At 50.5% G+C, this 12,180-nt stretch overlaps 1 protein-coding gene across 1 annotated transcript in view; it reads right to left on the bottom strand.

Moving 5' to 3' along the window:
* Positions 1–867: 867 nt before the first annotated feature.
* CLRN3 (clarin 3) overlaps positions 868–12,180 on the bottom strand; it is a 14,033-nt gene continuing 2,720 nt past the window's right edge. Inside the window, exons 2-3 of the mRNA XM_008589851.1 lie at positions 6,337–6,516; positions 868–1,398 (exon numbers count right to left, since the gene is read on the bottom strand). Coding sequence (XP_008588073.1) covers positions 1,127–1,398; positions 6,337–6,516 — 452 coding nt within the window. The 3' untranslated portion in view covers positions 868–1,126. The remainder of the gene's footprint in view (positions 1,399–6,336; positions 6,517–12,180) is intronic.

The raw sequence follows: 12,180 nt of genomic DNA, 5'->3' as shown, positions 1-12,180 counted from the left end.
ATCGAGATGTGAAAGGTGACCATTTCAGAATCCTATTGATGTTCAACCTGGCTCCCTTGTGAGATAGTCAAGCTCAAAAGATTCTCAAAGTGGTTTTCTGGGAAAATATCCTACTGGCAAGATAGATTGAATTCATTCTGATGCCTTTTGTTGTTTTCCTGGTTGACCACTGTCTTCCTATGAAACTGTGAACCCATTTCACCCAACTTGTCTTTAGAGGGCTACCCAATGCCCGGGCTCCACATTTGCCAGGCCCCAATGCAGGGAGTGAATGCCTACAGGCCATGTGTTCTAACCCACTTCCTCCTCCGACTCTGGCTGGGCAGGGCTCTGCTGATGAGCGATACCCTCCCATCTGACTGACTGCACCTACGTGTACACTGCGGTAACTAAGCAGAGGGTTGACTGATAGGGTGGTTGTTAAAACTTGCTGCAATGTTTCATTTCCATTTTGACTGAATTCACCACAGTCCTGTTAAACCAAAAATATAAAATTTGGCTTCCTTAGCATATAGACCATAGGGTTATACTTTTTATCTTTCTCTTATCTTCCCACTTCTAATTTCTTCCCTCTAAAATCCACAGCTGGAACCTCAAAAGCGGGTTTGAGGATCACATATCAGCATGGTGTTTGAGTTATGTTGGCAACGGAGGGTCTAGAGGAACAGGTAATTTGCTTCTAAGCCTCTCCTTCTGCCTGCAACACCTGGTCCTAGGAAGACAAATTCCGAATCCGTCTGTACCTAAAAGTCTTCATTCATAGAGTAGAATAAAAATACCTGGTCCCTCCTGAGGGGAAAGATCATAGGTGCTAAAGTGCTTTGAGCTACTCAGAGGAAAGGTGCATAACACAAACCTTTATTATTTCAGATAGCGAGACTACGTGGGAAGGGTCCATAGGCTGATAGTCATTCTACTGCTCAGAACACTACATAGACTGGCGACCTTTCCCATTCATCTCCCAACCCTGCCTGACATGGAAAAAATCCTTTTCATGAAATACAAAAGTTATCATGAGTGACAGTCCCTTTACCATGCTGATTGTCCAGACAAGCCAGCCAGTTACTGCTCAGGCAGCTGACATAAAATAGAGTAGATGTAATGCCAAAGTGACATGAAACTAAATTCAGAATAAAATTCCATCCCTCGGAGCATATTCCATGGGTTTTCTCTGCTCCTGCTTCTGCTGGTATCTGGCCTTCTGGTAGAAAATGACGATGACCACGGTGACAATGTTGAGGAGAATGACAAGCAGTATGAGCCAGAATGAGTATCCATAACTATGGGTTGTTCCTTCATTGGTGACTGTTGAATAAAGCGTCTGGGACAACTTTTCGGAGAGGTGATTGGACTCTGTGTTCCCCACAAACAGTATCATGGCCACGAAAATGAAGGATGCTGGAAAGAAGATCAAGTTTCATAAATGACATGGTGATACATTTTTTAATGCCACTTATTTTCTTAGAGGAATAATACTCTACGGGTGTTTATTGAAATCTGTACTGGGGTTTACATTCTTTCAAGCATTAGGGAGAAAGAAATGAAGGCACGAGCTACGCTTTTAGGCACCAAATGCTGGAAATTGTGCAGGACCCTGTGGACCGAGAGCAAATGCCTCAGCTCAGGTCCTTTCAGAAGCAGTGGCTGCACCACTGATCTACAAAACAGCCCTGTCTCAGGACAACATATGTCACAAGTGTGCTGAATGAGGGGGCGAGTCAACAGGAGAGTCAACAGGGAAACGCCAGAAGGGTCTGGATGGATGAACAAGGCTTGGAAAGGAAGGAAAACAGCATCGCAGATGGGAGAGGTGGCCTCGACTCAGGTGGGCAGTGAGGCTGGAGCATCGAGGACAGTGGGAGGAGCTCAGCCATGGACAGAGGTCCTCAGAGTCCTCAGCACTGGACACGTAAGTACGACCACCCTTGGAGAGCCTCGAATGGCAGCTCGGAAGCTTCAGTTTCACTCTACACGATGCCACGGGGAATAGCATTTAGCCAGGATGGATTTCCTCATTAAACTCATTTCAGAAGAGAATTTTTTTTTTATCTCCTATTTTTCTTTCCTCACAGTGTCCTCCCCTAGAGAATGTCCCTTAGAACAGACTTTGGAGAGTGCGTAGGCCTGGTTAGAAGCACATGGTGCCGGAGTCAGAGGGAGAGGGCTTGAGAGCCCTGGTGGCTTGACCTTGGACGAGTTGTGTGGCTTCTCTGAGCCTCATTCCTCATCTTCCAAGGGAGAAGATGGGGACAAAAGAGTAGATTCGCGGTTGTTCAGGGCTGGAGGTGGGCTGGGAGGGGGGTTAAAGGGCAGGGGGTTTCTTTCTGAGGTGACGTAATTCTGAAATTGACTGTGGCGATGGCTGCAAGTGCCTGAGAACATTCTAAAAGCCACTGAGTTGTCCACTTTAAATGGATGAATTATATGGTCTGGGAATCATGTCTCAATAAAGGTGTTATATAAAAGGTTCGGGCAAGAGGTTGAGGCTCTGGATATTGCAGGGCTCGCCCCCTCGGGTCTGACCATGCGTGGGTGGCCGTCAGGGAAATTCCCAGATGGAAGTCCTCCAGGACGCTGCATCTGCTGATGTGCACCCACAACTCAAAGGACATTTGCGCATCAAATGTATCCAGGCAATAACCCACGCCCGGGGAGGTTTTCCAAACGGCCCCCCAAAGGCACTAATTAGAGGGGTTTGTTGTGAGGAGGATGTTTAACAGTCCTTGATGACAGACCTTCGTCCTCCGTGCGATCGTTTTATTTCTTGGTAATCTGTACGTCCTAAAGCCCCAGTCCTCTGATGCTCTCTGGGCTCCCCACATGCCTTAATTATCCTTCATTCTCGTCTTGTGAAGTTCCTTATAAAAGCTTACTCATAAAGGGCCAGGATGAATGCAGGGTTAAAACTTTTTCCTAAAGTGGGCGGCCTAGAGCTTTGATTTGGTTTGGGAGGGGCCAACGCACGACACAGACACCAACCTGAGTCCCCTTTAGGGACAAGACACTGGAGCCTTGGACTCTTCGCTGCCTGCTTCTCCAGCTGCCTGGGACAGAAGGATTCACCAGGGGCTGGAAGAAGCCCTGGGGCAGATGAGGAGCTCCCGAAGTCTCAGGGACCCTGCCTTCTACACCGGCCTGTCACCACTGGGCCCGTGAACTGCCGCGTCCTTTTCTGCTCTCTGGGTTCCTCAGCTGTGGCATGAACGTATTTGGAGCAGACAGTCTGCAGAGACCCCTCTGGCCCTAACCTCCTCTGAGTGTACAGTAACATCTCCTGGCCCAGGCCAGGGTGGTGCAGAGGACGGGCTGGGGTGCGCACAGGACCTGGGAGGCGATGCAGCTATTTTTCTCCTCAAAGCACAATCTGCTCCCGTTGCTTCAGAAACAGCCAGAAAACCCACTCCTCTTCTGCCCTGCTAGACCCCACCCGCCATCTGCCAGCCAAGCAGAGCTTGTTCCAACTCAGCCCCCACAGGGGTTTGGGCCCTTCCCTCTGGCTCCAGGGCTCCCAGAAGTCAGCCTGACCCAGCCTTTCCGCCTCCCACTCCTCTTCTGCCCTGCTAGACCCCACCCGCCATCTGCCAGCCAAGCAGAGCTTGTTCAAACTCAGCCCCCACAGGGGTTTGGGCCCTTCCCTCTGGCTCCAGGGCTCCCAGAAGTCAGCCTGACCCAGCCTTTCCGCCGCAGGGACCCAAGGACGCTGCAGTGCCATCCCCATACCCAAGCCCTTCTGTAGGCTGAGCCTCCTGTGAGTGAGAGTTTTCACCAAGTTCTCCAGCTCTCCGAGTGGGTGCAGAGTGTCAGGAATCCCCAGAGAGCAACTCAGGACAAAGGTCTGGCTTATCCAAGCACTGGGACGGCGAGGCCTGGGCTAGAACACAGGTCCGCTCCCTGCACGCCAGCGTCTCAGATGGTTCTTCGCCCACCCAGCAGCCTGTGTCTGTGTCAGAACTTGCCCGTGAGCTGGGAAAGGGATGCGGCAGGCATTCTATCCCTGTCAAACAGTTCTCTGCTGATGGAAGTAGGCGGGGGTTGGGGAGAAGGCTGTCAGGCTCTTTTTTTCATATTTTCCTCCACAAACATGCACTGGGCCTCTGCCGTGTGCAGAGCCACCCTCTACTCAGCTATGGAGGAAAAGAGACATGGGAGCCACAGTCTGTGGGAAATGGGTTTCCTTCCTGCCAGAAGCCTGGGCTCTGAACCCTGCAGGCTGCAGGCACTGCAAAGCTGGCCCCACGTCTGACCCTCTGCTCTGGCACTAATGCCCATTCTCCTCTGTGGGCAGGAAAGGCTGACCCCAGCCCCAGCTCCAGGGTAGGCAGGTGTCCTCAGCCAGCTGGAGATTGGTGGAGGAACAGGCAATTCCAGAGAGAATCAGGCCCAGACTTTCTCTTAGCTGCTTGGAAGGAAGTCTTTTCTCCTGGGCCGCAGCCGCCTTACCTTTAAGGGGAACCAAGCTGCTGCTTAACGACAGAGCAACCGCTGAGGAAATCCAGAGATGGAGGGATAGAGGGAAACAGGGTCCTCATTGCATGGTCAGAGCGAGACCTGAATCCAGCTGTGCCTGAAGCCACTACTCTCTTTAGCTTCTTAATTACTTGAGCAAAAATAAAAATAATCTGTTCTCCACCCTGGCATTGAGTGCCAATCGGTTTACCTTTGGTTTGACCGACTCAGGTGAACTATAATCACAGAAATAGCTTGGGCACGGAACCCGGGCATTTGAGTGAGTATATCTGAGTTTGTAACCGTGTCCCTTAACCTCTGATGCTGAGCTCCTGCAAGGTGGAAAGCCATAATATTGGTTCCACAGGACAGCTGTGCCTGGCCCTTAGTGGATGCCCATTAAATTGGGGGATTTGTATGTTTTTACCACTAGGCAAAAAAGCACAAAAGAGCCAGTCATAAACAAACGTGGCTTAACTAGCCTGACCCCCAAGTCCTTGGAACTGGGGTGTGAGTGTGTAATGTGACCTCGAGTCCAAATTTGCCAGGGACAGTCCCAGTTTCCCCCATTGTCCTGGGTCAATGGTTAAGTGTTGGCCATTGCACTCTAGCAGGCACGCTGCTTCCTGCCACCCGTGCCATGCTGGGGTGGCTTGTGCCTCTCAACTCCACGTTCAGTAACCTCATGCTGGGAGCTTGAACGTGGCCACCGCAGATGTGTCTGCATCACGTGGATCAGCCCGTGCTACAGCCAGGCCTTTTTCTCCTTTTGTTGCCCCATCACAGACATGGTTGTTCGCTGTTCTCCAGCTCGTTCCTGCTGGTAGCTGTGGCATTGAGTCACAGGGCCTCTTCTAGCCACAGGCACCAGGCTAGCAGTAAGGCTGGCCTTCCACAGAAGGACAGGATGAGGCACCTACTGTTCCTCCTCCGAAGCTTCCTGACACCCCAATATCCAGAGCATCTTTCCGTGTTTGAACATTTCTGGCCTGTGCTAAAATGTTTCACCTGAAACTCACATGATGCCACCTGTGGAATCATCTCCTTAGGAGGACAGGCTTGGCTCCCAAGATCAGGTTTCAGTGGTGGAGACAGGGAGTGAGCAGCAGAAACCCACTACCCGGCAGGGCAGGGACTTGAAGGCGGGCTGGGCGGGGCGAAGAGTCGCCCACTGGTCCTACCTCTGGGCAGCCGTGGAGTTGCGGAGCCCTGGTAACCCCCCGTGAGAGCCCAGAATACTGTGAGTCCAAGCCGGGATTCACTTCCTGTCTGGCTGCATCCTCCACCCCAACACAGACAACCTAGCAACACCGCACAGAACACCTTGCGCTCACACACAGCCCACAAGAAGGGTGTTGGCCCCAGAGTCTCCAAAATGACATTATTGTGGCACAATTGTGCAGATGTGATGTGTCATGTTTGGAGCTCACGTTGACTCTTGTTACATGGAAGAGAGAAGGAAAGTAAACAGGTGTGTGTGTGTGTTTGTATGCGCTGTGTACACATGTGCACGTGTGTCCTCCCATAAGTCACATGGAGCCTAGTTTGGAGTTAAACACATAGCAAAAGCCCAGTGAAGGTTTTGTTGATTTATATGTATTTTGTTTGACTCCTTAAATTAGATTCTCAGAAGCAAAGGCTGGCTTATACTATACACCTTAACTCTTCACCCCATTCCTTACTTCTGACCAGTGCATTTAACACAATTCTTTTTCCAGAGATGCTTAATAAATGCTGTAGATTGACCGAAATAAGCTGCAATCCCCAGCACAAGCCCCAGCCCGTCATAGGCCCCAGTAATTCCATGACATGAGCGTGATTGTGTTCACGTGCACGAGGGAGAGGGGGCGAGGTGGGGACAAGACAGACGTGGTTCTCTGGGACACTCACCGCCCAGTGCATTCCAGGTGTACACCCCCACTGGTCCCAGGAACGTCTGGTAGGGGTTGCTGATGCTGTTGTACAGGGTAAACCCAGAACTCAGCAGCGAGGTAAACAAGCTGAGGGCCAGGAACAGGATAGCCACCAGATGCAGAGTTTTCTGGGAAGAATTGTTCAATATTCCTAGAACTGAAACAATGTTTGGTAAGTTCATAACACAAACACCAACTTCACATCCCACCCTCTTAGGGACTTGAGTCAGGGATTGTCGAGCGTGGGTGGGAGATGCGTGTATCTCTATATCATGCAAGAATGAGCCCCGTGTTCCTCGCTGTAGGCCCACTGTGGAATCTGCGACTGAATGAGTGTAACTGCAGTGCTTCAGATGACTGGACATTCATCCCAGTGTTAAAGTCCGCTAGGAAAGAGTGCGCCCTCCCTAATACCTGCAGCAGGGCTTGACAGCCTTGCCGTGTGTGCGCTCTGGCCTCCGATCCTTGCCAGTGGGCTTCGTCACAGTTTCATCAGACAGCGCCTCTTTTACACTGAGCACTAACTCAGCTTCCGCCTGGAGACGTTTACAGGGTGAGTCACTCTGAGAACCTGTGCACGGTGAGGATCCCATCAGCCCTGGGGCTTCTGTGATCCTCCAGTGAGCCAGGGGTGGCTATCAGCAGAGAAAGCCAGGAGAGAAAGGGCTGACAGAGGTGGCCAGGGAGGTGAGAGCCAAAGGCTGGCCATGGGGACAAGAAAATGACTTCTGTTGATGCAAACAGAGGTGTTAGCCCTTCTTCCAGACTCCACTTCTCTGGAGCCAGAGAGCACCTGTCTCAGTCCATGTTCTGTGGTTTATAACAGAGAAACTGGGTAATTTATGGTCTGTTTTCTGTTGCTCATAACACAATATCTGAAACTGGGTAATTGATAAAGAAACAAAATGTATTTCTTACAGTTCTGGAAGCTGGGAAGTCCTAGGTCAAGGGGCCATATCTTAAAGACCTCACCTTTCAAATACCATAGTCAGATTTCCCACTCTCTTAATACCGTAACAAGTGGACGAAGTTTCAACACGAGTTTTGGAGGGGACAAACATTTAAACCACAGCATCACCCAGAGCCATGGGGCTCCAGTGCTGCAGGAAGCTGGGAATTTGTGTGAGACTTCAGATGCCTTTCCAAGCTAATTTCTTCTGAATTCTAATAGCATTTTATAAAATGTTATATTTCTTCAGTGCAAAGGAGCTCCGGATGTGGACCTACCCCATGAAAACTGAAACAAAGGTGCCTGGGCCATTAGCACCAGTTCCTGCTCTTGCCATGCAGCCTCTGACCACCACCAGCCTTCCTCCCCGAGCACCTGTCTCCTCTGCTAGCCCCGGTGCTTGCAGCACAAACGACCAGACACCACCGAGTGCATTTACTGTGCAACCCAGCCACACGTCTACAAAACATCTCCACGGGCTGTCGGTGTGAGAGGCCCTGAGGAGAGGGCCGCCACGTTAATAAAGTGTTTACAGAGATGTTCTATGAAAGTCACAATGACAAAAGGAAAAAGTAATCCGGGAGAAAGATTCCAGAGTTGATAATAATATACTAACAAAATCATAGGGAATTGCAAGGTATAATAACCACAGTGAGGTGGGTAAGCAACAGTAAAAGCCTCTTTCTTTCTGTTCCTTCTTCTCAGGTCCCCAGGGACAGAACTGTGGGGACGCTCACATCCTTGCCCAGAGCAGCTTTAAAGAACAGAAACCAGACAGGGCAGTTAAGGTTGCTTGTTTCTGGGGCCTGGGGTGGGGGTGGGGGGTGGGGGTGTTCCTTCAGCATTCTGCCCTGGGGACCCAGGCTTTCCCTCCATAACCACAGTGTCTCAAAGAACAGGGCATGGCAGCTAGGAGACCCCACGGTGCTGTGAGCACCACGGGAGGGACCCCAAGTCTCCTCCTCAAACGTGTGCAGTGGCCAGAGCCCTCTCTTTGCAGGTTGGCTCTTTCCCTCCCTGCATCGCCTTAATTATCTGAAAGTTCTTCACTGTGATGAGCCCAAATATGCATCTTCACGACTTGTACCCAGCAGTCCCAGTGACCCAGTTCTTCCTGTGGAACAACACAGAATTCACTAGTTCCTCTCCCACCTGGCGGCCTTTCCAAATATTTGAGGAGGGATATAAACCCTGACGTGGTTAACAGCCCCCATCTCTGCAGAGCTCTTCGTGAGGCCTGAGTCCAAAGCCCCTGCCAGCCTGTCCCCCTCCCCCCACACTTTAGTCCTACCCTATTCCTAAAGCCTTTCATCCACAATGGACACAGGACTTCCGATGAGATCTGAAGGAGTATGTTCTCACTCCATTTTTTATTTTATTTTATTTTTTTGCTTTTTAATCAGCAGTGCTCTGTGGGGAGATAAACTTCCTACCTTTGGACAGAGAGTGGACTTGAATGAGATGTGGCTGGCGCATCTGCAATTGGGCATCTGAGACCCGCCCTCAGGGGCTGGTAGCAAAGGAGTCTTACTGAAAAAATCCAGAGAGCACAGGCATCCCATCCCGAGAGGCATGTGTCGCGTGGCTGAGCCCAGGGCCAGAAGCCTCCCCAGATGGGCAGCAGGAGGGGCGGGCCATGGCAGTGCTGGGGAAGGCAGGGCAGAGGGGGTGAGGGCTGGCAGCGAGAAGGTGCAGGAAAGACAAGGGGTGGGCAGGAGAAGGCGAACGAGTGTGGCACCCTGGCCACATGGCCCTTAAAAACCCACAGGAGGACGGAGCGAACAGAAGAGGGGGACTTATCAGCTCAGCCACACACAGACGGTGATGTCACCACCCCTGGCTGGAGAACGTTTTGCTCCTCAGGCAGGACTGGGAGCAAAGTTCGACTCACTAGGTACAGCCTCCTTGCATGTTGTGGAGACGGACTGTTTCGCAATTTCTGCGGATGACCCATGGCACGTAGTTAAATCCCCGCATAGGCCTCTGCTGTGCCCCCGGGTGAGAACTCTCATGGGGCAGGCGCTGACCAACAAGCGTGGTCACCACCTGCCATTGCCCGGCGGGGATGGGCGGGAGGGGCCACCTGGGCTGGGACTGAGTCTCCGGCCTCTCCCTCCTGCCCAAGGGACTCCTACTGCTAGAACTACTGCACACACCTGTTTGAAGCTAGAGGAAGGTGACATATGGGGAAGAGCAGGAAAAAGTGACAGCAGTGAGCAGGACACACCTGTTCAGAGGCACAGGCGGGATGCTGCAGGTGTGTCCAGGCTTCTCCCCCATTGCGGGAAGTCCCTCCCTGTTCCCACTCACGAGCTTCTCCTGGGCACTGAAGGGGAAGCTCTGGGATCTCTTCAGAAGTTTGCTGGAGACTTCGTGAACTCTCTCCATAACAAAGTTTGGTAGCCAATAAGAAATAATTTGGGGGCCGGCCCGTGGCTCACTCGGGAGTGCGGTGCTGATAACACCAAGGCCACGGGTTCGGATCTCATATAGAGATGGCCGGTTGCTCACTGGGTGAGCGTGGTGCTGACAACACCAAGTCAAGGGTTAAGATCCCCTTACCAGTCACCTTTAAAAAAAATAAAGAAAGAAAGAAATAATTTGGATACTTGACTAGAAAAAGGAAACTTCAGTGACAGAAACATGTCCAGTGTCTAAGGCACCTGAAGTGCCCTATGACAACACCAAGTCAAGGGTTAAGATCCCCTTACCAGTCACCTTTAAAAAAAAAAAAGAAAGAAAGAAATAATTTGGATACTTGACTAGAAAAAGGAAACTTCAGTGACAGAAACATGTCCAGTGTCTAAGGCACCTGAAGTGCCCTAGAGTATTTTCTGCTTTACACACTTATGAAAGTCATAGATGGATGTTCATTCATAAGTGGGTAACATTCGACTTTAAATTAGAAAGTGACGATCGAATTTAGCTTTGTTTTTGACTTCTGGAAAGATCTAGTAGCTGTGATTTCCCAAAAGGGAGTCAATTTGGGGCCTGTTGGCTCAGACTAAGGTGACAATTTACCTTAATTTTAACTGCTGCGTTTTAAAATGACTTCTCAGCATTCTGAATCCCCTGCCACCTGGGTATGACCGCTGTATCTTCCCTGTAGCTTGTGGCTCAGAACTCAGACAACGAAAGCTGGAAATTCAGTGAAAGTTAGCAAGAATGGAGTAACAATAAACAGCCCTAGCATCTGACAGCTGCTCTCTGCCTACAAAATTAGCAGATACATTCTGTTCTTTTTCTTCTGTTTAAGGGACAAGCATCTGAATACAGAAAGCCACCTCACAATTGGAACTAATTGCCCTGATTCTGGCAGCCTGAAGAAAGAGGCCGAGAACCCCACAGCCACAGCAATAAGCACCCGGCCCATGGCCCTACAGCTGGGAGGCAGAAATGAGGGTCATCCGGACATCCGGGCTCCCCACACGGGGAGATTTAACCACCTCAGTTTCCCCATTGGGAGGTTCTCCATCTACCCTCCAACTTCTGGTTTGCCTAAGTCCTCAGACATTGAGGAGGAGCCAGTGGCTTTGTGGGTGGGTGGAACTGCCTCTAGTCCTTTCTCAACACCTGGCTACCAGGGAGCCTAACGAGGTGCCTGCCTGAATTCGTGTACCACAGTGCAACACCGGAGGGGCTCAATATGTCGGCAGATCTCAGAGTGCGACCTGAGAGCTCTCCCAGGAAGTCCCAGCTGGTGCCGCAGCCTCTTAGAAAGTTGCCAGGGTTCTCTTTGGGAGAAGAGTGACCCAAGCCCTGGGAGGCATCTTTTCTGCCCCCTATATTCCCACCTCCCAGTGTGGTCACATCTCTGGGGGCAGACGATAAGTAGCTCCCCTTCAGGAAAAGTGTCCTTGTACATATGGTGTGGGTGATCAGTGGAACTAGTAAGATAGGGGCTCTTTGTAAATTCTAGAGAAATAAACAGCATTTGTTCTTCTCTTTGCAATTAATTAGTTTTTGCACAGATTTATTTTCCTGATTATTTTTAGCTTAGGCTGATGGTGCAATATGGAGTTCCCTGAGAACAAATGGGGGTTAGGGGAGAAGCCAGATGGGGTGAAACTCCTGCCAGCAAATGCAGCACTCAGAGGCTAGCCGGGTTCTTAGGCTGTTTCTCAGCCCACCTTGATTCGTCTGCAAGGTTGTGTCCAGAGCTTTCTCCAATAAATTAACTTCCAGCAGGCCACACCCCAGGGGCTTAAAAACAATACTCAACACAGTGACATGTATCTGTCGATCTAGCGCCTGGCCATGGGAAGCTGGCGGTTGCCAACCCCAGATTAGAACCACTCCGTGTTAAAATTACCTGGAAAGATTTTTAAAGCAAGCAGGTCGGGGCCTCACTCCCTGAGATTCTTATTCAGTTTATCCAGGGAGGGTCCTGTGCAGGGATTCCTTACCAGCATCCCGGGTGATCCCACCTTCAGCCCAGAGAATCACATTGTAGGCAATGTGATTGCTCAAAGTTCCACATCCCTGCAAGCCCTAAGTATGAGTGATTCATTTTGTCACTATTGCCAGTGTCACCTTACACCCCTTGGACCAAGACTACATTTTCAAAAAACATAGCTAAGGGAATGACTTCTTTTTAAGGGCCCTGTTTATACAGCACCCAAAATCCAAAGGAGGCAAACCATCACGAGCGTGAGCTCATGTTCTAGCAGCTCATTCTTCAGGATTCTCTCCTCTGAGGAGTCTTTGCACATCCCACAAAAGCGTGAGCTCATGTTCTAGCAGCTCATTCTTCAGGATTCTCTCCTCTGAGGAGTCTTTGCAGACACACGTTTTCCAGCACATCCCACAACATGGCAGATCCTATGCAGAAATACAGCAGAGCTCTGTGAAGTTTATCACTCTTTGGAAATT

This window comes from Galeopterus variegatus, unplaced genomic scaffold, assembly GCF_000696425.1.
Source record: "Galeopterus variegatus unplaced genomic scaffold, G_variegatus-3.0.2 Scaffold5695, whole genome shotgun sequence".
Taxonomy (NCBI): Eukaryota; Metazoa; Chordata; class Mammalia; order Dermoptera; family Cynocephalidae; genus Galeopterus; species Galeopterus variegatus.
This window is presented reverse-complemented; position numbering and strand designations above follow the sequence as displayed.